This window comes from Squalius cephalus (assembly GCF_949319135.1).
Source record: "Squalius cephalus genome assembly, chromosome: 9".
NCBI classification, from domain to species: Eukaryota; Metazoa; Chordata; class Actinopteri; order Cypriniformes; family Leuciscidae; genus Squalius; species Squalius cephalus.
Window position 1 is genome coordinate 21,148,372 of NC_137130.1, and position 25,491 is coordinate 21,173,862.

Genomic DNA, 25,491 nt, shown 5'->3' on the forward strand with positions numbered 1-25,491 from the left:
ACCATTTCATCTGCGGAAATGGCCCTGCGCTCTGCAGCACGCGTAAAAGTGCACTCCAGTCTTTCAAAAACACCTTCACTTTGCTCTCAGCGGCAAAGCCTTTGAACTGCTCCTTTCAAAAATGCTGCCCTTGTAGCCATGAATAATATTTGCCAGGTGTTAGAGAGAGCGAGTGAGTGAGAGACAGAGAGAGAGAGATAGAGAGAGAGCAAGGGAAGAGCTGTCTAAGGTCCTTTTGCTAGAGGTGGAGGGAGCAAGAGGCCTGCTTATTAGTCGCCGTTTATTGGTTCCTTGACACACACACACACACACACACACAAAATGAATGCATGCACACTCTGTTACACAATCACACAAACATGCTCACAGGTACACACACACAAGCAAGATGAAAGATGAAAGGCCTGGCTTTTCCCTAAACCTTTAATTTAGAGTTTAAAAAGGGAGGGTGCAGGGAGCTGGTGAGTTACAGTATAAAAATGGAAGAAGCCACATGAAGGATCTCTACACACTTACACAATTGCATTAATTGCATCTTTAAAGAGATTTTACATTTTTCATTGTATCTCTCTTCATTATTATTAGCAGCCCTACTAGTTACTGACAATAAATGGTGCACCAGTCAGTGCATTTACATGCACTTTAAAAGTTAATAATGTCATGTAAACACTTTAGTGTGACTGAAATTGTACCAGTCTGGTTTTTCAGACTAACAGACCAAGATAACGTGAATTGTAGCTTGGCTTCGTCCAGCTTTTTAAAAAACGTTATTGGGACTACAATTGGGCTTGGCATTCTGCACTGGCTCTGAAAGATGCGTCACGTGTATTTAATGCTTCAAATATTAGATTTTGCATTGTGTCATTTATATTTGAGCAAACAGACAGATAAAGACTGTAGCTCGATCACTCATTCCCAACCAGAGGTACCTTTTAGTTGAATCAATCTTATTTTTCAACACGGAAGGAGTTTTCTGTGAATGCGCGAGACTTCCAATTTATTAGCCGCTATAGGGAAATAACAAGAAGGATATATCAAAGTGCAGTAAACTGTCAAACTGTTTGCGCTCCAAACCAGTGTTTATAATTAAGACACTACATTCAAATAATATGGTAAGAAATACCAGTTCGCAATAAGCAGCATAATGAGCCGTTTTGTACAGCTAAAAATAACTGCAAGCGAATGACACCGAAAGCCAGACACATTCAAAATTACAAATGGCAAAATTACTCTTACAAAATTACTCTTGCCTAAAAAATGAAGTGGATAAGAAAGAAATTATGAAATAATTGAATTTCATATGTAATAAATAATTTAAAAAAACATTTTTAATAGTTAAAAACATTCACTGTTAGGTCTTAAAGAAAATGTATGATTCTAGGTAACTCACAATAGTTTTTAGTTGTAAATTATTGCAATTGTAATAGCTGTAATAATGGGCACTTTAATATAAATGAATGATAATGAAGTATGATATCCAGAATAATATGAATTCACATTTCTGTTCATCCTAATTCTAATTTAGTGTTTATGAAAAGGCTTGAGCCCAGGGGCAACACTGGACCCTTTTTAACAAATTCTTATAAATGGAGATTATCGTACACCGACCTGAGAATCATTTTCTTTAATATTTCAGTAATCAAGTCATGTTTTCTAGCAGTTTCTCTCACTGAAATAGTAATGGAAAATGTAGTCAGAAAAAAAGGGCTAGATCATGTGGATATTTCCTACAATTCTTCGGAAACAAAACTAGCAAATGCCTAAGAAGCTTTTTATTGCATGTGAAGCTTGTGATAGACTCTTTACTGCAGGTAAGGACAACTTATATAGATCCATAATAGCATAAAATAAGAGTGTCAATATATGGAGACATTTTGTTTTGAGATGCCCCTAATGAGCCTTCCTGGTTGGTCTGTAACAAAAATGGTTGGGAATCACTGGACTACACTGACAAAACAAAAAGTAGTAGTAGTATCAGATTTTGAGCATATTTGTATAATGCTTTGATGAACCGCAATTTCTATGAAAATGCCATTAAAAAATAAATTTCTTTGGTTTTATGAGCTTTCTTGGGACTTGGTAGATGCCAATAATGAACAAAAGAGTGAACCGAGAAGTAAACAAAGAAAAAGAAAATGTGAACGTGACATGACGTAAGCCCACCTCTGCTGTGCCTCAACACCATCACCCCCCACTTTTTACCCGTTTATTGTGCGGTCGGGCCATATTGAAACCCACCTCTCCTCTCATGCTAGCTCAAGGTGGCTCTCATGAGCTAAACACTAATTGAGAGCTGTGGCGGTTTGAATGTGAATTCTGAGAGCGGTGTTTGAATGGCGCCTGTCCTTGGGTTCAGTCTCATGAAGAGTAAACGAAGGGTTGCGTCTGTGCGTGTCCTCAGGTTGACGGTTTCAACCCACACACTCTCTCAGTCATGTGGCCTTGACTAAATTTCCATTATACAGCGCTGTGACCCCATAATGAGTTCGGTGCCCCGGCCTTGAGTGGAATATGCACTACTGCACCATTGTTCAAGGGAATATAGTCTCGGATGGGCTGAGAATGCCACAGCTTCATTCTGCTACAGGTCCATTCAGAGTCCAAAGAGAGGAATTATGTTCTCATGATCTACTGAAATACATGTGCCCGAACAGATGAGGCCTGCATCTGCTCGCGCACACCAATGTATGGCGTACCGTTGCGCATAATAAATCTAGAAGAGTATACACGAGCAGCTCCTTTGTCTTCTCAAGGCCTGAGGAGCAAACTTGCTTACGGCAAGCACATAATCGCGTAGCAGCACGAACTCTGCCATTCGTTAGAATGGAGACCCGGCGTTAATCTACAGGTCAGCGGTGGAGTGATAAACGCTGGGCGCGCACATCTCTCAGCCATTGTTACCTACACAATAAGACGCTGTGCTGAGCTCTGCTATAGAGAAGCTTGAGGTAATTTAATCCATTGTGAATACCGATAATGACAATGTTTATTTCAGATGGAGACATCAGTATTGACTGTAACGCAGAACAAAATTGCCATGCACCACAGGCCACACCAAATAGAGCTGCCATCCAGCTATGCAGAAGAGCAGAGACTGTGCATTCACGCACCATTGTGCGTGTGTGTGTGTGTGTGTACAGTATGTGTGTATGTGTACAGTATGTTTGTGCTGCCTTATTTTCTGGCTGAAAACAGATCTGCGGTGACACATGAAAAGGTAACTACATTTCGCAGTATATTAGTATATACAATTACAAATGTAAACCAGATATAAATTGAATTAAATGGTTTCTCAATAGGGTTGTTTTCATAAATGACTTAGGTGAGCAAAAGATGAGGCTTCCTACTGAATTCTACTGCAGCCACATAAAGGAGGTCTAACATAATATAGAACAGAGTTAAATGAATAAAAAAGGTCTTTTCTGATTGTGGCCATATAAAATAGAGACCTAATTTCTATTGTACTGAAGACGGTGCTTGTAAATCAATAATCCTGTAATCCTATGCAGCAAATGGTACACGTATCCAAAAAAACGCAAAAAAACAAACATTATAATGACATTATGTATATATAAACCATAAAAGCAATGGAACTATGAGCACAAGGGCTTTAAATAACCTTGATTTAACAACCTCAACAACCTTGATTTAAGACAGGAACGCAATGCGACAAAAATGTTTAAGGACATATTATTATTTTTCCCCCTATAACACTTATGCACACTCTTGTCCCATTACCAACAACCCCCTTGCTCCTCTGAGAGATGCACCTGAATAGGAATCGCATGTTCTTTAGATTTGCATCTGCTGTTAGGCACTCGCTGCATCACGGTCCCTGAATGGAAGCTCTTCAGTTGCACACCTTGTTCTGGAAGGCTAATTAAGGCCCAACAATTAGCCATGCAGGAATCGGGTACGTTGTTTCCTCGCTGACATTTGTAACTGATAAAGTCGAAGAGAAAGGCCGTGTCACGCTGATGGGGATGAACAAATCGCTCTCATTTGAAATGCGACAACCGAAATCTTACTTCGCCCGCCGTTTTTTTTCAGACAGAGCTGAACTTTGGCCGTTAGCTCCCGGCCCCTCGCGCTGACACCTAATAAGCATAAAATCAGATAAGACAGGGAGCATGAGGAAACAAGTGAGGGCGTCGAGCTAGAACACAACAGGACAGATGTCTTACTCAGCTGGTTCAAAGGGAAGCTAAAGAACACTGGGGCTGCTAATGTGATTTAGCTAGAATGCATTCAGGTTAAAGGTTACAGTGAGACTGCCGGGCAGCAGAAAAACAGATGACAACTGTGAAACTAACCATGACAGATGGGAATTAAAGTGACTGACTGAACTCACACAGAACCATGTCATGAGTCGTTTCCTCTGGTCTCGCAAACACTTATCTCAATCTCTGACAGCAATAGGATAAATGGGACTGACATATAGAAAAGTGCTACATTTGTTTTATTCTCTCCTTTAGTTTATTTTGTGCACAAAACATTAATGGATTTTATCATTAAATAATCATTCAAAGATTCAATTTAAAAACTATAAATTTGATATGGTCAGAAGAAAATGGAGATGAATGTGAAATCAAACTGACGATGCTTACCCTTAATCAAATTTAGAGTTTCCTCAAAGACAAGCCATTGTATCCCATTGTAGTATTACTGATTGTTTCCTTGTCAAATCCCAGCAATTCTAGTACTTGATGAGAAACAAATTCAATACACAGCCTTTCAGACCAATTAGAGTTTTGTAAGAGCGATCAGAAAGCCATCAGTCACAGGATGAAAACTTCACAACAAGGTCAAACAAATCACAAACTACATCTAGGTTTAGAGTTCTGAATAAAAGCAAAAGGTAAGGTTTTTCCACAAAGAAAACCGATTAAAAATACTAACAAATAGCCATTTTTCAAACATCAATATCCAGCAATGAATCATAATAATAATAAAGAAAGTCAATTACCACCAAAAATGGAAAATTCTGTACTATATCAAAAGGTCATGGAGAAAATGCATTTAAAACTTACACGTCTTTACATATTTCAAATTCAAGATTATACTGTTCAAGCAGTTATTGGGATATTCAATTCAGAATAGAAAATTTGAAAAGAAAAGAAGCATTGAGAGTTGAAGGATGACAAAAGATTGTTGTCCCTCACAGACAGAAACAGTTTCTGCTTCGTTTGTTTGTTTTCTCTGTGTATGGGTTTCATCATCACGTTACATATTAAATTTGCTTTAGATTGAACAAGCAAAATGGGGGTTAAAAGGAAGACAAGGAAGAAGAATAATAAGGAGGATTAAGGATCAGAAAATAGATTTTAAGGGTTTACACAGACCAGGATTTTGTTAAAGTGTGTGTATGTGTGTGAAGGAGAGAAAGAGAGGTCCTCTGAAAGGGTTAAACTTGAGTCTCCAGCTTTTATGCTATCATCCTTAGTTAAATTGAAGAAGAAATTAGCAGAGCAATTACCACTTTAAATTGGACTAATTCCTCTGGTCTTGTCACAGCTGTATTCCAAAATATGTGTTTTTTTCCTTCTCCATCTAGCACACTGTTATTAATTTTTCTAATTTGAATCTCCGCCTTTTCACCAACTGACACCTGGGGCTGCTGATGGGGCGCCTCTGTCAGACCTCTTTCAAATCTGCACCCCTCCTCATTCCCTCTTTTACCCTCCCTCTCTCACATGAACATAGGCCTACTGTATGTACCATATTCAATCCATTACACCATTTTCAGCCCTCTATCTTTATCGTTCTTTGACCTTCATCGTTTACATTTTTCTAGCAGCTGTTCAACATCTACCACTTTCTGCACAAACCACAAACCACATGACAAGTACATATGAGCATAAAAAAAGTGCATAACGGTAAGGTCGCAGGAAATTGTTCCAGATATACAGCATTTACTGTGTCAAGTTCTTATTTTTATAGCGTTTCAGAGACACTGTGTTGTAAACACATTTCTGCTTTTTACTCCTCAGATTTTCAAGAGCTTCTCATGCATCCAAATTGTGATTAAACTCAAGCGTACTTATTGACTGGCGGTCTATTGGCCTGTTCCCCAGGTGCCGGCTCTGATACACTGTGTCTTGAGAGCAGGTTTATAGGATTAGGTCTGACAGCTTATTCTGTCTGCTCACTGAGACTGGATACATTCACCTTTGCCTCTTGTTGTTTCTCTGTATGTAACCGAAACAATCAATTTGATTAAGGGAGTCTTAGAGCGGACAGGACATCTGTCACCCCTACTGATGCGACTTACACCAGCACAGACAGTGATGTTTGATGCATTGAAACCCAGATCATTGATCCCCCCCCCCCCCCACGCAGGATTTAGGGTCGTAATTACCCCCTGATTGGAATAAAATCCAGTCAATAGTCAATAATAGACGGTGCTCATCAATATCGCCACAAGGGTTAACTGTACTGCGCTCGGAGATAGCAAGCGACTTAATTAACCCGATTCATCTGTACTCTCACTGCTTTCATCCTTTAAGGACATATCAGATTGAATGTCTAAAGCAACGCTCTGGAAAGTATTGGAAAATGTCATTCGTTGAGTGTGTTAATAACATTGCGTGACGAAGTCAAACCAAAATTCCAGCACAAGTTATGCGGTGTAAACAAGCTTATCTTTCTAACGTTTCAATGTCAGATATGATTCTGGTAACAGTTACTAACAGGTTCAGGGTTTATTGATATTCAATTAAACAGGTTCAGAGAACGAAGAATATCATGAGGAGCAGGAGGGGAGGTTAGTATCAGCTAATTTGGTCAATGTTTATGGATAGGCTTAGTAAAGATGTTTGTTTGTTTGTTTGTTTAACCTTGCCATCTTCTGTGGCTATTTTCATGGCGAGACAATTTCTGGCAAAACCTTTTCAGTTTTTTACAATCTATTGTTACAGAAAAACTGTATTTGGTTAAGCTTTGTTACAATTTTTCTTCACGAGTGTTAACAGAGTAAAAAAAAAAAGGTCTGTCACAGTGTTAAAACCAGTCTAATAAAACATGCTTCAAGGATAAAGGGTTTTGACAGAAAGAACATGTTGGTGGATCTTCTCCTAATTTTAAAAACGTGTGTGTGTTATCTTGGAATGGCCTATTCGGGACCGGGAAAAAACAATCTGGTCCCATCGGTTTGAAAATGTATAGAAGCTTCTTCTCCCAATATTGGGGCTGATTTCATTGAGTTTATTCATGGTATGCATATTCCACTCTTTTTGCCATTTGCTATTAATTTAGGAATTAATTATTGGCTTTAGATCAATAGGAGGTATGGTGTGAATTTCAAGGTCCGCTGGCTTTGTAAAGATAACTTGACTTGCTAACTGTATTGCACTCAGATATGTGGGAAGATGCTTTTAAAATAGAGTACAGATTTTACAGTATGCAAATCTGCCAATGCTACACTTAGACCAATGAGATCCTCAACTATTGCTGACAATGACAAAATCCACCTTTCAATGGCCCTTCCCAATCTCCAACTGAAAAAAAAAGCATGTCGCTGCTGCATAAGCTCAAACCTCCTCTATATTCCAAGGAAATCATTTAACTGTCTCCAAAACAATTTAGATTTCAAACCAGAGATGTGACGTTGGGTTATGAATCTGCCTGAGACATTTGTAAAGCATTTTCTGAAAAAAACTTCTGAGATATATAACATCAAAATGTGCTCATTTAGCATTCAGATTCCACACACCAATATGCCTGGTGGGCTTCACCTTAGTGGACGGCTACTAGATGTAGGTTTAACCTCAATCAAAATCACATATCAGTCTTCCCAGCTGCAAACTGCTAACAAAATCTGAAAATCCACCTTAAATTAAAAGATTCGCTAAACAGTCACCCGTTACTTAACAAAAAGAGTACAGTAGCCTCCAAAATGGAACTTTTTAATTCAGTTTAGATCTAAATCTACCATGGACTCTGACCTGTCACACCACATATTTACTGTACATCTAGCTCAAATCGGGTTCAGGTGTAGCCTCTGCCAAAGCTTACAAAAAGAGCACAAGTGCCATTCGCCAACTCAGTATCAATAATCCTTACCAAAAAGTAGGGGCAGATTTGCATGGCAGGAGAAATCAACTTCACATTGTTGAAAGATCTGAAACATGCAGCTTTATATACCCTTCTTATTTAATATTTAAGCTATGCACTCAATTATATTCAATTAATAATCTATATTGTGCTAAAATCATTACTGCAATAATGATGCTTAGTTGACATTCTAATTCATAGATAACTCTTCCATTAAGCAAGGCCTGGGCTGATCGACGCAGTGAACCAGAAAATACATTTTGAGTTTCTAAAACTGCTAATTAATTTCACTGTTTGAACAAAAAGGTTGCAACGGCTATGAGAGTACTAGTTACTTAATGTGGTTTTAATTAAAGAATTTACTTCATGATCAATTTTTCTAAAGTATTTAAATTAAGATAAATATTATTTAAAATAAACTGCATTCACATAAATTAATCACATGTGAAGCAGTTCCATTTAAAATAAATTCATGCTCTTTAACAAGAATAATGTAAAAGCCAGTGTTTCGGTTGCATTGACAGTTATTATATAAATACATAATGAACAGGCACACCAAATAAAAAGTGGAATCAAATTAGTCTATACAATTTCTGGGTAAGCACAAAGTTTTAAGGTTAAGGACGTATGCATTCTTGCTAAAATAAATGTAAATAAACAACATTTCTAAAATCTTTGACACTTCAGATTAAAGAAGATGGAGAATTCATGGAATTTGTTGAATCAAAGTTGGCAAAGCCTTGTACTGTCCTCCTTAACCTTCAGTATAGTGGTTGTGAATAGATTGGAGGTACTTGTCCCACATTACAAGCCAAAAGCATTTAATATTTCCTAGTCATTTGCATCAATGGAGGGAAAAAACACTGTAATGTTATTAAAAAATGTATACACTCGCAAGAATAAGATCGGCGGAGGAGTCTGTGCGCAATGAATTTACATTTGTGTAGCCTATATGATTTTTATTGAGAGCTCTTGCTGTTTCTTTTAAATGAAGGAAAGCCTTTGTTGTGGGAGGCTTCTGGACTCTTTCCATTTGTAATTTCCTGCTGAATCTATCTAGATGTTTTTAACATTATGCAGTTTTTGCCCTGCATAATAATGCAATTAAGTATCTTGACCACATTTGCTGCCTTAACCAGGAATTTAAAAATGAACGACAGCAGCATATCTCTGCCTCCATAAGCTCTCTCTGTCTGTCTCTCTCTCTCTCTCTCTCTCTCTCTCTCTCTCTCCCCATCCATCCATCCACCCATCCCTTTTCTCTCTCACTCACAATTGCCATAATAGAATAAAAAAATCATTAATCCCATAACTAGAAGAAGGACATTGAGTTTGACCAATTTTCATTTTCCGAGATGCCTTTTCGACTCACTCTCACTCAGAGATCATGCAATCTGCTCAAACAGCAGCATAACTTTCACTGGGGCGAAAAAATACTTCAAACAATACTGATGAGAAAAGAGAGAAGAAAATGTTGAAGTGAAACAGATCTCCGCCAGAGGGGGGAACGACTGAAAACTGCCAAATTATTTTGATTTCAGCCTGAGAAGGCCTCTTCAATAGGTCAAACAATGTGTGTGTGTGTGTTTGTTTGTGTGTGCATTTGAGTGCCCGAGCGCTCATGTCAGTTGTAGTGTGTATGAGAGAGAGGTGTGGTGGTGCGGAAGAGCGAGCTGAGAGTACTTACTGTCAAATGGAGGATGAGAGGGGCGTGAAACACCGTGCTGTCCCTTTAACCTTTGACCCCAGTTGAGACAGAGTTTGAAGTACAGGAAATGGGAATAACCTCTGACACGCACAAATAAACGGACACACTAAGACAAACGGAGACACAAACACAATGGAGATTTCATAAAAAGAGAGAGAGAGAGAGATCAGAGAGCTACAGCGCTTTGAGTGATGTAATCATCCTCAGCAAAATCCGCTGCACCTCAGGAAGCTTATCAATTACAGAGAGGCATCTCATATAGCTCACATGTACTCACAGCTATGATCAAACAGACTATCACGCAACAAAAGAAAATAAAGGATGGATTACTTTTCCCCGGCTTTTCCTAATTCCCTGTCAGCTTTCACTAAAGGTCCTGCAATGCTAATCTCTCACGCTACAGAAGGAAAATGTCAGTTCTGTATCCGCTTTATCTGGAATTACACAGATATACTGGAAAAACTTCCCATCAGATAAGAGTCCATCTCCTCCATATGGAAGAAGTAGTCGCAGCTGCCTGCCTCTATATCTAAGAGGAAGATAGCGGCTCGACTGGACTACTGGCAATCAAAATGGTCCCCGACTCATTACAGCATATTACTGCACCCTTTCTTTCCTTAACCCCTCTGTCTATTTCTCCGCCTTCCTTCGCTAATTCCAATTCCGTCTCTTGTCAGAGAGGAGACTCATGTCAGATAGCGCAAACTTGCTGGACATATCATCAGATGTCTGTCCTGATTCAGGACGGCCTCATTCAGTTCCCCACCGAAAATGATGATGGTGCAACAAACTCATACACAAAGCAAAACAGAGCTCTTAGGCTTTGAGATGGTGCAAGGTGGTTCTTTTTCTTTTCTGGCCAGTTCTTCTCTTTATCGTCGTCACATCTTAATTTATAACCGAGTCGTCATTATCATGTCTGTCAGCCTTGTTTAACCTCTCCTGATCTCCCATGATTCCCTGCTGGCTGACAGACATGATTGCTTGCCTTCTGTCCGCCTGCTGATAGGAGCTGAGTGATTAGCCCGCCTTCTACAGCTAGACAATGATGCATTGGAGTCAGCAGTCTGGACTACATATTAATGAGAGGGGTTGTGAGACTTTGATAAGACTGGGCAATGATACACTTTGGGACATTTGGGGGTGGCAGTGAGGAGGTGGAGGAAATGGGGAGGGAGGTGAAGAGGGGTAACGGTATGATGTTTTCAGCACCATTTAGCCATTACCCCCAGCGATAACTGCTAAATATACTGCATTGTAGCATAAATGTTTTGCAGTATACCAACTTTCTGATCTGAAAAAGAGAAATTGACATTTAATACGATGTCAAATATACTCATCTCATTTTCACTGGCTCCACCACAAAAGAATAATACATTTTTATATTTTTCATTTAATCTAAAGTTTTATTTATAAAATGTTTTGTTCACTATTTTCCTTAACAAAGAGAGGGGGAAAAAATGCAACAAGCTGCAAATTATACAGCTATAATGATCATTTCATAAACGCACTTCTGATGGAAAAATGATGGCATATGCAAAACTGATGCTTTGAAAACTATCACACCATTTTGCAATTTCAATAAAACCAATCTATGTTAGCAAGAATGACATTATTTTGGTGACAAATAGCATCTTATACATTTATAAATGTAAGTCAGCGGAATTTTCAAGAAAAATGAATGTAAAATGTTATATTCACAAGATAAGTGGCCCAAAATGCTCTCACACAGGACAAATAATAGTAATAATGTTGCAAAATAAATTATTATAATAAAAATAAACACTTTCCCTTAGTCCCATGCTGTGTGCCTCGTCCGAAGCCTATTTTACCTAAACAAACTCCTTTATAACCGAACAAGCTTACACATGTGTTATATTTCAAAACAGTGAGGAATTCAAGTGAGCATTCTTGACATACAGAAAGGATCTTGCTCTCTCCAGAAAGCTCTAATAATAAGTGAGAGTAAAATAACAATAAAAGCGTAAAATGTTTTCAGTCAACCTAGGCCTGTCTCCCTTCTATCCTTTCAAAACAACTAATGGCTACTTGATCCTAAATGCTCTGCTTGTACAACTCTGCCTCTGAATATGTGTATTCTGCAAGATGGATGAAGAGAGAGGGGGAGAAAAAGACGAGAGAATGGCAGCCGGAACGAGAAAGAGATATTCTCCAAACGATTCTGTCAAATGTCACATCAGTGCAGACAGAGCTAAGGGAGAGGGGCTGGCTGTGCCATTTCAACAAGAGGGGTCACTGGATTTCTGGGGGATATGGAGAGAAGTTAATATCACTCTTTTCTAAGGTCACTTGACCTGTCTTCATCCCTCTTTCTGATTCTCTATTATTCCTTAATCACAGCTTTATGGGAAGCCTGTTGGAAAAATTCACAAATAAATTAAACTTCATTCCTTCATGATCTAGATTATTTGTGGGGGGAAACACAGATTCAGGTGATCTTGAGAAATGAAGAAAAAAAACTTCTGAAGGTTTTGAATTTTAAAAACTTACACTTGAAAGGCTCAAAGCAATTTGCTAATATCCACATCTGAAATATATTTAGATTTCCTTTATCTAATTGGAATCCGTCTAAAAACAGATGAAAACAAAAACTATCCTTCTCATATAACACAGAATAAAATGTGTGCAAACTATAAAAAAAAACCTCTCTGTATGTTTGTTATAGAGTAGCAACTTGAATGTGTGTGTTTTTGATATAGTTAAGGAAAAGACAAGGACACCCCTCCCATGCACGCGCACACACACACACACACACACAGGCCTAACAAGCCCCTCCATCCCTCCTCCTACCCATCAGCAGGGCTGCATGCCAATAATTTCTCCTTACATTTGAGTGGGCTCCAGTTAAACTCAGGCACTAATGGGGTTTTTTCCAGATAAGAAATTACCAGTGCTGGTCGCTCCTTTGTCTCTCCCTGGGAGCTCAACTGCCGTCACCACGGAGAAAGGCCTCGGTTACCAGAGAAACCGAGAGTGTGCTACCCGGGTCTCCATGGTAAAGAACAGAGCATTTTGTCACAGACCTCTTTTCAAACCCTGAACAGGCTTTAACAGTTTGGCCACAATCAGGACAAAATGTAGGCCTATACCATTATTTGTTATAGGAGAACCTGCCATATGCTTTCACTATTTATGGTCCCAGACTTCACATCATGGCCAAATCGGCAGTATTCAGCCGCTGGGCATGTGATATTTAACTAGATTAGACAATGACACAAATCAATTAGCACAAACCTAAAAAAAAAAAAAAAAAAATGCATATTAAATTAGGCTATTTATTTTTGTTTTAGAACCAGTTGCGTTCTAAACAGATTTAGATTCATTTTTTTATTTATTTTTTTATATCATTCTGAATATGGAATATTACTGCAGTGTGTGGCAAGATTCTCTTTTTTCTATAGTCTAGAAATTATTTATTTTTTAAATCAAATATCAAATTAACTTTCGATAATTAATGTGGTTCAGATAACATAATGTTTCGAGTTTCTATTTATTAGACCAATCTCCTTATATTAACTCAAATTTTTAATTTCAATGAACTCAAAATTTTAAGGCAACCAGGTAGCTTAAGTAAAACCAACAATATTTGTTTTTACAGTGCCGAAAAGTTAGACATGTGACATATTTCAGCCACTCCCCATAGGACAGCTGTTTGTAAAATATATGTTTGTCTGACTCTGCTGCAATCAGCATTGCTAATTGTGATTTTAATGTAATAGCCATATTTCAATTAAGGCCTCACATAAGTGGATCTCGTTTCATAGACTGCTCTCTGCTCTCCAAAAAGCAGTAAATGAAGGTAAAAGCCAACAGCCTTGAAACTGCCATTTTGTTGATTGCTAAATAAAAAGATATAGGGTGGTTCACTGATTCAGCTCAAAACTAGCGACAGCGACAACTATTTTAAATAACCAATTAGATAATAAATTATGAGATGAATAGCCAGCAATTTTTTTTTTTATTTTTTTTTTAAACAACCTGTTATTTTAAAAGTAACGTTTATTTTTCTCGCCTTCACTTTTCGGTCTCTGTTTCCTCCGAAGTAAACGGCTTGCCTTGCACTCACTCTCTATTTCTCACTTGAAAAGAGATGAGAGGTGAATGAATTGAGGTGGAGAGGCAGAAGAGGAAAAGGGGAAACTGTGAGAGGCAGCAGCTATTCTCTGAGAGAGAAAACACGGGCGCCGGTAGCCTCCATTTCACTTCAATCACGGCGAGGGAAACAGGGAAATTACAGCGCACACAAAGACATTGGCGCCGTAATTTCAGGATAGACAAACCCTGCAATAAAATTACCCAAATTACCGGCGTGTAGTGAAAGTGCTGCTCACCGCTAATCTTCCCGTATCAGCAGCAGCGCGAGCGTCCCGCCGCAAGCGCGAGCCCCGTGATCCCGCTTATCCGCGTGCCTGTCAGTACCGCGAGCGCGCGATCACTTTTACCAGGTGCTCAGTCACTCATGAGAGTATGAGGTGCTCACACTTCATTTCTCAAAAATATTTAAATCATTAACCCATTTAACACAAATTATGGGGTACAATTTATTAGATACAGGAGACAGAAATGAATCGGGCATTAATACAAAAATAATAATAATGAAATGAAATGCTCAAACTCAGTATTTTAACACTTGCTCCTTTTTATCTGATTTAGAAATAATTATAGGAGAGCAAAACAATTTAAATACAGGAAAGGCGGCATAAAATAAGGCTTTCTTTTTTTAATTAGGCTACTATTAAAACTAGTTTATTTAGCCTAGGCCTACATGTATTAATTGGAACTAAATAAATAAATAAATAAATAAATAATAAAAAAAACTAAATCAGCAAGAGTCACCCAGGGGGAAATGAAATATGTTTTAATTGATGAACATGATTATTGCATTAAATGTTTATAATTTTTTTTTTTTTTTTTTTTTTGGAAGTAGGAAGATGAACAAGCAAACATCAAAGTACTACTAATCTTGTTATATATATATTAATTATAGGATGCTTTTTATAGATAATGGATAAATGTGTTTTTACTCTTGGTGTGCTCAAAACAATTAGTGTAATGGCAACTTCAACTTCAAAAGGCCAAATCAAAGGCATATTTCTTTTCTTTCTGAACCGCAGTAAAAATGCTAATTTTCATGGGAATTCATGTGCCATGTTGTGTTCTACTCCTCATAATCTTCTCCCATTGCTGCATCTAAGATATAGATCATCTGGAAACAAAAGAAGATTTTCTGCTGTTCTGTTACTGGTAAGATGGCACCACAGCTGGCATGGGTATTCCAGCCCCGGGTCATGATTACAGTATAGATTTCAGCTCTAACCTAAAAAAATGAAAACTTCAGCCAAGCTGATGCTCACTAAAGCTGAAAACAGGATTGGATCATCAGTGCTTAATTGCGTTCAACAATGAAAAGTTCTGCAACAGCCTGAAACTCTTGTTATTGAAAAAATAGAAAATCTTTCTACTAAGAAAACAACAGTCTTTCTTTATTTCTAAGTGAAAATAATTTTAAAATATGGTACTCCAAAAATATTAAAGACATTTTTTGTAAGAAATTTTCACTTTTCTCACTGTAAATTTGTACTTTCCTCCATGATTAATGTAATGCAGAGGAAGGTTAATACGTTCAAGAACAAAGAGATGTTGTGAAAATCGCTGTTCTTGACCTCTTTCTTGAGTTGAACTCTGTTTCAGTTGCTTTCATTCAAACAGCCCTCGGCAATGGAGGAAAGATGAGCTGTATCATCAAATGCTAAAATAAACCTTTTTTCATACTTTTATTTGCAAAGTAGTGGACTTGAAACTTAACCGCATCAAATCTGATTGGGTGTCTACAAGTATTATGATTTGAATAAGTGCCAGTTTATGGATCTGATTGCAGGACAGTATCACTTTCAAGCCCGTTGTTCTTTTGGAAGAATCCCTCCCATTTTTCACACTCCTCTGCATCTCAATGCACCACAACTCCGAAACAAAAAGCGACAAGATTTTTTTCACCACATCCTCTGGAATGACACCCAAACAACAGAGCACTTTTGATAACTCCTCTGTTTCCAGATTTCCTGCTGTGGACCAGGATATGTTCCAGCTGCTCACGACCATAAAGTTTCACTGACAGACCACACAAAGGCGGAAGGAACAGACCGATTTCACCATCTCCATCACACCCCCATAACCTGTTCCAGTGAGTATCTGCTGGAGTCAGACCGCCTTGATCATCAAGCGGCTTTACGAGTAGACTTACCTCACATTAAAACAGTCGTCTAATCACTCAAACATCAGCCAAACTGGAAATATTCTCATATTGGATTGCACTACTACGGACATTTGGTGAACCAAGTTCCGTATGACCCTGGGTGTGTTAAAGTGCACATTATCAGCTGTAACACTGCATGATATTCCTTGCAGTAACGTCTCGCCCATTCCGTGGTCACGGTGGGAGAACTGCACAGTAACATAGTAATTTATAGTACGGTTAGTGTGTTGTGTGGTGTTAGCTGGGTGTGACAAAAAGGGTGAGTAATTGGATTGTGTGTGTGTGTGTACTGCTCATGCTCAAGGCCTCGCTGGCTGGCTGCAGACTGGATGCATTTGTTGAGGAAGATACGGAGGAGCTGCTCTAAGAGAGCTAATCACCAGAAAGGGGAGAGACCATGACACACACTGTGATTGACACACAATGGCCGTGGATTCTCTCGCTCTGCTCCACTCATCTCTTCTCGCTCTTTCTAAAGAAAAGAGAGAATGAAGAGACAGGAGGGAAGGTGGGGAGGAGGAGGAGGAGGAGGAGGAGGAGAAGGAGGGGGGTGTGGGATGGATGGAGGGCTGTAGGGAGGGGAAGGAGAAGTGAAATCAGTCCATCAAACCTGTAACTTAACCGGGGTAAAGAAGCGATGCAGCCGGTAAACACTGCCTCATTTACAGGCACGTGCACCAACAAACACAGCCGTAAACACTGCAAAGGGCAGGATTTGAGAGGATTATTTCCCATCAGCTGTTTAAACAGGCCCTTACACCAGCCTACTGATGGGATTGTGCTCTGATACTGTGGTAGGCAGATAATGTTCACAGTTTGACACACATGCTGCCTGTCTGATACTGTAACAGAACAAAAACACGGCCGAAACACACTGGGAAACCTTTCTACATTTAGCAGGATATTCTCAGACAGTTCATCGTATTGCTTTCAGATAAAATTACCCCAATGTTAAATCTTAAAAAATCTTAAAAATAAAGGTTCCAAAAGGAGGTTTTTACAGCCATGCCATTAAAGAACCATTTTGGGTTCCCAAAGACCCTTTTGGTGAAATGTTCTTAAAATAACTATTTAAATAATCTGAAGAACATTTTTTTTACACTATAAAGAACATTGTAACAGTTCCATGCATTCCAAAAAGGAGGTTTTGGAGTGATTCATAGAAGAACCATTTTGGGCTCCTCAAAGGACCTTTCAATGAACAGTTCTTAAAAGAACAATTGTTTTGTTTTGTTTTTTCTTAAATGTAAAGAATGTTTTAATAATCTAAAGAACCATTTTCCACTATTAAGAACCTTTTGTGCAGTGGAAAGGTTCCATGGATTTTAAAGGTTCTTTGTGGAACCATAGATGCAAATAAATAACCTTTATTTTTAAAAAATTGTTAATGTGAAAGGTTCTTCTTGGAACCATAGATGCCAGTTAAGAACCTTTTATTTTTTAAGAGTGTATATAAAAGTGTACATTAAAAAATACATTGGATTTCTGGTTATACTTATGTGCTTCAGGCAGAACCTCAGCCTGACTGTCAGGTCTAATTTCTCACAGATTTTAAATCATATTAAAAACATTTTGACCAAGCACTTCTAGCAAATGGACAGAACACCTCACATCTGAGCGCAGTTTAGCGGCATCTCCAACTCTATCATTTCTCCATCTGCAGAGTGCATGTGTTTGCATCAGGAGGATCACAGACACATGGGAAATGATTGGATAATGATATAGAAAGGGGGGAAAACGCCTCTAGATCTCTCTCATCTTCGTGGCATTGTATAGGAGAGAGGGAGGTAAGAGTCAATCTGACGAAGATTATAGAGGACTTGAACAGGTGCCTGTTGTCGTGCCCTATTTCAGTAATGTACTGTAATGTAGGCTCCAAAGTGTTTGGGCTGAAAGGTGTCTCACCCCCTGTGATCCAAATTACGGAGCGCACTGATGAAGGCAAGAGTCTAACTAAGACGGCTGTGCCGCAGAAACACAGATATTTAGTCGAGCTGATATCAAACTGACTATCAGAAATTTCAAAAAGTGGACACAGATGCACACACATGGATTTCTATTTCACCTTTTCAGTTTTTATAACTGATGTAGACTTGGATACATATAGATACCTGCATACAGTAAAGACGAGCCACAAATTTCATCCAGCATCTTTACCCTTTATGCAGCTGAACATTTGTTGAAGACATGCAGCCCAGACCAGGGATAGTTCACCCCAAAATTAAAATTCTGTCATCATTTACTCACCCTCATGTCAATCCAAACCTGTATGACTTTCTTTCTTCTATGGAACACAAAAGTACATTAAAAAGAAAATAAATAAATAAATATAAATCTGACCTAACCCTATGTGGACAAATAAAAAGAAACTCACCTCTTCCGTAAGCACTTAACTGCATCATGCTGACTTCAACAATAATAATAATAATACAAAAAAAAAGTGTTCTATGCCTTCAGTATTTTGTATTGCTAGAACTTCTTGAATTATTGCCTCATTATGGTACAGTTCACTTGCACTCCTAACTGGTAAGTTGCTTTGGATAAAAGTGTAATTAATGTAATTAATGGACAAAATAAATGTAATTCATATATTTTTATGTATTTTGTAATTAATGTTCGGCCTCTGCAATACAATGAATGGGGACTAAAGCTTTCAAACAGACTCATCATAGAAATAGTTCATAACTTTGTGTGATGATGAACAGACTCAAATTTAAGTTTTTATACATTCTTCCAGTGAGATGTTAACAGCTGTGGCCAGATCATTGAGTCAATGAGTTGAACCGATTCATGAACAAATCATTCACACTGGTTTTGTATACTAAATCAAAAGATTCACAACCCTGACTTTGCTAACGACTTACATTTCAGTGTTCGCGGCTTCAGAAGACGCTTTTTTTTTTGTCTTTTTCAGACCTTGACAGCCCCAGACTCATTCACTTCAAGAGTGGCCAGGATATTATTATTTTTTAAATCCTCTTTGTGCTCCACGGAAGAAAGAAAGTCATGGATGTTAGGAACGAACCTGTACAGTTATTCAACAGCAGACATTCAGTGCATTTAAAAGGGTTCATTCACCCAAAAATGTCATTAATTACTCACCCTCATGTTGTTCCAAGAATACGCAAAAAAAAACAAAATAACAACTTTTTTATTCAACAATTTCTTCTCTTCCGTGTCCGTCTCTGACTCTCAGGGTTCCCACACCTTGGTTAACTTCAAATTCAAGGACCTTTCAAGAACTTTCCAGGTCCAATACCCTCAAATTCAAGGACTTAATGTGGGGACACAGTTGTTGTGTCCAACACCAAACATTGAGCTTCCATCGTAGTAGTTTTGTGCGCGCGTGAACGTCATGGCAACGTACAACACAAAGTACCTCACGCGGGAAACACTTAACGTAACGCGTAAATGCGCATAACTAACGTAAATCAAGCAAGCTAGTGTGCATAGGCCACGAAGTAGGAATTTTTTCCAGAAAACTTCTTGCACAAAATACATTCAAGCACTTTCAAGGACCTGTATCTATGCATGTTTATTTTCAAAAACTTTCCAGGGCCTTGCATTTTTTTTCCCAGATTCACAAACATTCAAGGATTTAAAGGACCCGTGGGAACCCTGGACTCTGTTCACGTGAGCACCGCAGGATCCTGCCAACACTGAGCCGGCGTTGTGTGATGTAGAACCCGGAAGGGCTGCACTGTGTTTACAACGTGAACGGCGTCAGAGACTGATATGTAAGAAAAGAAATTGTTGAATAAAGTCGTTATTTTTGTTGTTTTTTGCACACAAAAAAGTATTCTTGTCGCTACATAACATTAAGGTTGAACTACTTAAGTCACATGGACTATTTTAACGATGTCTTTACTACCTTTCTGGGCCTGGAAAGTGTCAATAACATTGCAGTCTATGGGGGTCTATCAGAAAGCTCTCGGATTTCATCAAAAAGATCTTCATTTGCGCTCCGAGTCTTACGGGTCTTATGTCTTACGGGTTTGGAACGGCATGAGGGTGAGTAATTAATGACAGAAATTTCATTTTTGGGTGAACTATCCCTGTAAGGCATTTATTCTTTCAGTATGAAAGTTGTCTGAATTGGACCTTGGTGTGTTTAGTGTTATTGAGCTACAGGAGCTCTAGTTCAGGTCTTCTCAAATACACCTGATGAACACACATAAAGCTGTAAACGTACAGACACAAAAAGACAGGGCCCATCCGTATATAACAGTGAGTATAAAATAAAGTGCATGTGGGTGACCTCTGATTGCAGGTTATTTATTGCTTAGGGATGTGAGTTGTGGGGTTGCAGAGCTCCCCCTGTTGATCAAGTTTTTAAACTACACCAGTTGCATGAAATTTGCTGACACAACTTTGGAACTGAAACATTTTTAATATGCATGGCCACTAAGTTAACAGCCTATGACAGACAGACAGTAAGGTTTAGATATTACCCATAATTCACAGCTTCCTGTAATGGAGCAGGTGACCGTTCACGTCAGTAGCCTTCAGCCAGAAGGAAATCCGTTTATAAAAACTTATTTCTGGAGTAAATACAGATGTCAGTCTATTTTTCTTTAAGATACCCTGAGGTCTCTCTCTCTCTCCCCTTCTTTCTGTCTGTCTTCTCTCACTCTCTCTGTCACTTTTTTTTCTCTGTGAGCTAATTAACCTGGTTGCTCTGTAGTAATGAGTTCTCTCTGGTGGCAGGCGGGCTCTGAAAGGGGAGGCGCAGGCTAGCGATCCTCTCTGGCCGTATCATCAGGACATTGTCAGGCCAAACAATGGGCTTATCTGCCTGCTTTTCGCCACCCCCCAATACCCCCCCATCCACCCTCCCGATTAACAGGGAGGAACCGGGGAGATGGAGAAAAGGGCATGTCCTTGCACAGGCCCAATAAATGTCAGGGAAAAGGCCAGGGGAGCAGCCATACCCTATATGCATTAGGATCTAGAATAAAGCACACAGGTCAGGAATAAGGTGGGCCGAGCGAGAGACAAAACATGCCTTAAGACATACTTTAGCTTCAAAGAATAGAGGTTAAGAACATGGCAGTTGTTTTAGGACAACTTCATATTACAATAATGCATTTGGCAGACACTTATCTAAAGCAACACGCATTGCATTCAAGTTATTCACCTTATTTTTAATGTAAAAGCAGGTGCCATTTTCTAAAATGGAAGGCTTCATGGTGTCATCCACTTCCAGTTATTATAGCTGTATAAAAACAGCCCGTTATGCTGCTTGATGTTGCAAACTAGTAGCCTATTTGTTATCATATTATTTACATTTATTATCATGATCAATAGTACATCATTTTACAGTTTACTGCACTTTGTTATTCTTCTAGTTATTTACCTACAGAATTGGAAACATCTGCAAAAATGAGACTTTAGGTTAACTGAGATATTTATATAGTCTCTATGTCACTTCAGAAGATGTGTAATTAAGTACTCTATAATTAATTTATGGTTACATATAGTAGAAACATGGAAAAAATGACAGGATCAGTGTGGGAGTGTATGTGTTTGTGGAGTTGAAAATTATGATCGAGAGATTTATTGGGGTGTAACGGTTCTCAGTAAAAAAAATTCTAACTGTACCGTTCTCCACCCACGGTTCGGCACGCACTTGCAACACGGTTCATCTTAAATCTGACGACACATCTATAATATGGTTTGTTGAAAATAACAAAACATAAAACAGACAAAGTTCAGCTATATGTTTCTGTCGATAGATACGACAGAAACATACATTATCTGTGTTTAAACTTAACTCATTTAAGCCTTGCCAATTTAAACATTAAAGGGCAAGAAGAGAAGACGCTAATCAGTACTCGCGCACGCTGTGAGAAGATTAGTAGAAGAACGTAAACAGTCGAGAAAGACAAAGCATGTGTATCAGAATCGCAGCCTAATATTCCTGCTGTAATGTTAATCAAACAACAAAAGATAAGGAAATCACTCACTGCTCTTGATTCAATAGCTTTTGTAACTTTTATTCAATTTATACAGTGAAGATTATTTGCAATGCTATTTTAAATTAGCCTACTTTATTCAAATCTGTATACCTGAAAACTACTCAGATGCCTGAAAAACCTGAAAAGCACTATTTATTTTATTTGTATCTTTGCTCTCTTGTATTAGTTTTTGCTGTTGCTTGTAGTTTCATTGTGTGTTATTATTTTCTTTATTTTTTTTTTGACAGTAGTCCTTTTTCCCCTGAACATAGCACATACCAAACTGTACCTAAACGGCGACCCTAAAACCTATAAAAACAAACCGCGAGTAACGGTTACACTCCTTGAGAATTACATTACAGAGAAACAGAAAACAGTCTGAAAAGATCCCCTTTAAAATGTTAAAAATATTAAGAAATGCAACAAAAAAAAAAAGCTTCAAAAGCCTTTTCTGGGGTGAAGGTACAAATATGGTACCACCCTTGTGAACTTTTTCCTGAGAATGTAGATATACAATAAAGTCCACTTGTAGTCCACTTGAATTTAAATGAAAATCAGTCTAAAAACAGCAGAGATTAATTCCTGAAATGTTCTAGATGCTCTGCTCCAGCATAACCTTGAATCAATTCATGAAGCAATATTTCAAATAAGAGCTTTGTGGCAACAAGTATCCAGAGGCCTCTCACTCCTTTTCTTCTCCTCCTGAATTTCTTAGTGAGGTAAGAATGGAGTAATGAGAGGAGGGGGGAGATTTAGAGATCCAGAGCTCACCTCATTTCCTCCATCCATAGCACGAGTGGCCACTTAGCACTGTGTACAAGGATACCAAGTTTGAAGGAGGAGAAGGGATGGAGAACGAGAGAGGCAATGAGAATCAGAGATGAGAGTAGTGCAGGGAAGTGGTGAAAAAAGGAAGAGAAATCGAAGATGTTGAGAGGATCGGTTTTAAAATGCTCCATTTCCAATCTCATATTGAAGCAGATTTCAGATGGACTTTTGTGAAGCAACAGTGAGGTATGGAGGAAGAAGAGACAAGAGGATTGGGTTTGGAACATTTTGATAGGCTCAGTTTAATAAATGTGTCTCGCTCAGTGCAACAGGGCCACCCACAGAACAACAACCCAAACAAAGATGCCTCTGTTGAGGCCTCCTGCTCCCACAGAAGCCCTTGAGTGGCTGGAGGTCTACAAGAAACCTTCAAGACCCCTTCATTTGTCCATTCACACACAAACACAAATACATGCACAGACACACATATGCACACGTTACACAGCACTGCTAATTAATCCAGAGATTACCAAACCAATTACAACCACACTCCATCTAATTAGAAATTATTTAAAGCATTTTCCAATTAGGCTTTACACACTCATTAAAAAAGACCACCATGCGTCAGGAACAGCTCATAGAGGGACGCGTGTACACAAGTGTGTGTAGCTGTGAATGCATCTACACTTCCACTGGCCATTTCCCAAACATTTTAACCCTCCTCATCCCCAAATCCACCCCAAAAAGGGGAAAACACTTTCTAAACTGATGTCATAACATGAGACCTCATTAAAGAAATAAATTAGAGAGAGAGACAAAAAATAAACATCATTTGGTCATCATTACACAATATTTCGAAGAATGTTTCATCTATTTTTGTCAGTACAATGAAAGTTAATGGGGTCCAAACATTTCTAGTTTCCAAAAGGACATAAAGGTGGAATAATAATAATCCAACATTTAAAGGGATACTTCACCTCTGGGAAGATGAATGTGTATTTAAAATAGGTCATTTAAGTAGAAGAAATGTGAAGAAATTTTTGAATTTGGAGTTTTCTAGACTGAGAAAAGCCAGAAAATAAATTTTTGGCTTATGTGAATGAAAGACAACAACTCCCAGAATGCACTTGCTTCGCTGCCTAAAGGAGGCCACGCCTACCGGTAAGGGAGCGCAGTTGAAAACAAACAACAAGGCTTAGCCTACGTGATGAGTTTGCCAGGGATTTCGAGATCGTCCGAAATGTCCGGGATTCGGCTTTTGCGTTCTACAGTCGCCATTCATCATGTTTACTGTGGCGAGCAGGACGAAGCTGACGGCCGCGGGAGAACGGCGCGAGGCCGGTGGCGTCATTACTGAGACGCGCCGGGTCTCGCATCTCTCACGGAGGAGCGGGAATTTTCTTAGCAATGTTAAAACGCACATCAACCGATCACTTGTTTAGCGTTCATGTAAACACTACATTCAGATTCACCAATCGGAATGAATTCAGTTAGATTGAAACAAAATGTGTGCATGTAAACAATGAATGGCGACCGCAGAACGCAAAAGCTGAATCCCGGACATTTTGAACGATCTCGCCCGCCGGACAAGTCCGGGAAAAGGAGGATGGTAACCCCTACTTACTCAGCTTTCTCCTACTATTCAGCTTTCTCCACAGAACAAGAGCCTGCTAGCTTAGCTTCCAAAGAAAGACGGCTGACACTGTGTACATCCTGTGAGTGAGATCCCACCCTCTATGGGCGGGTTGAGAACATGCGGAACAGCTCCTACTACTGGCTGTAGTCTTTAGCCTCTGGCCAGAAAATCCTCCGATGACGCAAAATGATGATTTTTGCGTCATCGGAGGATTTTTTCCAGACAAAAAATACATAAATCTCTTGTCTCAGGGGGATATGAGGGTGGAAAGCATGGTAATTCGAAAATACTACAGGTTTTCTACTAATACAAAGCTTAATGCTAAATCCTGAAGTATCCCTATAACTGTTATTCACTCTCAGATCAAATTAAATCACTGATCCACTTCATGTATTCAGAGCCCAAATCAAATGGTGACACGTCAATAATATAAAACTTGAGCTGTGTCCCAAATAACGCACTATACACTATGTACTTATGCCCTTTGTACTCAACCGCTCCGTGTAGTGTAACTTTATACGTTTATTTTGTCTGTCAACATCGGAGTCTGATAGCCCCTCCTCTACGTTATTAAAGCTGAGACAGTTGAGTGCATGAAGTGTCCAACGTTCCACACTTCGTTTTTCGGTTAAATAAGTGCATCATCTGGGTACTTAAAGTGCACTTTTTCTTTTTAGAATTTTCAGTGTGCACAAATACACGATTTGGGACGCATCCTTGATGTTACTGATGCTTGTGTCATGACGCCAAGTCATGTGACACTCAAAAACCATTGAGGTTGGATGTTATTGATGTGGCGTCTGATATAATTTGGGCTCTGTGCACATTAGTGAATAACTTTACATAACTTGCATAACATAACTTACATTGTACTGTGTTCATTTACACACACACACACAAAAAAAATGTGTACAGAAAAAAAATTTAAATGCCACAGTACAACTGTAAGAATGTTTTGTGTTATGTATTTAATGTTTATTGCATTATTTTACTGTCATCATGTGTATTACCCTGATGGTATTTTGTCTTGATGGTGAATTCACCCATAATATTATGGCGATTATCAGTATATTTTGAGGTAAAAAGCATATTTTTG

The 25,491-nt window shown here is 38.7% G+C and overlaps 1 protein-coding gene across 1 annotated transcript in view; it reads right to left on the reverse strand.

Annotated features, from left to right (window-relative positions):
• LOC307164505 (uncharacterized protein) overlaps positions 1-25,491 on the reverse strand; it is a 103,004-nt gene that overhangs the window by 46,121 nt on the left and 31,392 nt on the right. Inside the window, exon 2 of the mRNA XM_079881426.1 lies at positions 9,740-9,866. Coding sequence (XP_079737552.1) covers positions 9,740-9,866 — 127 coding nt within the window. The remainder of the gene's footprint in view (positions 1-9,739; positions 9,867-25,491) is intronic.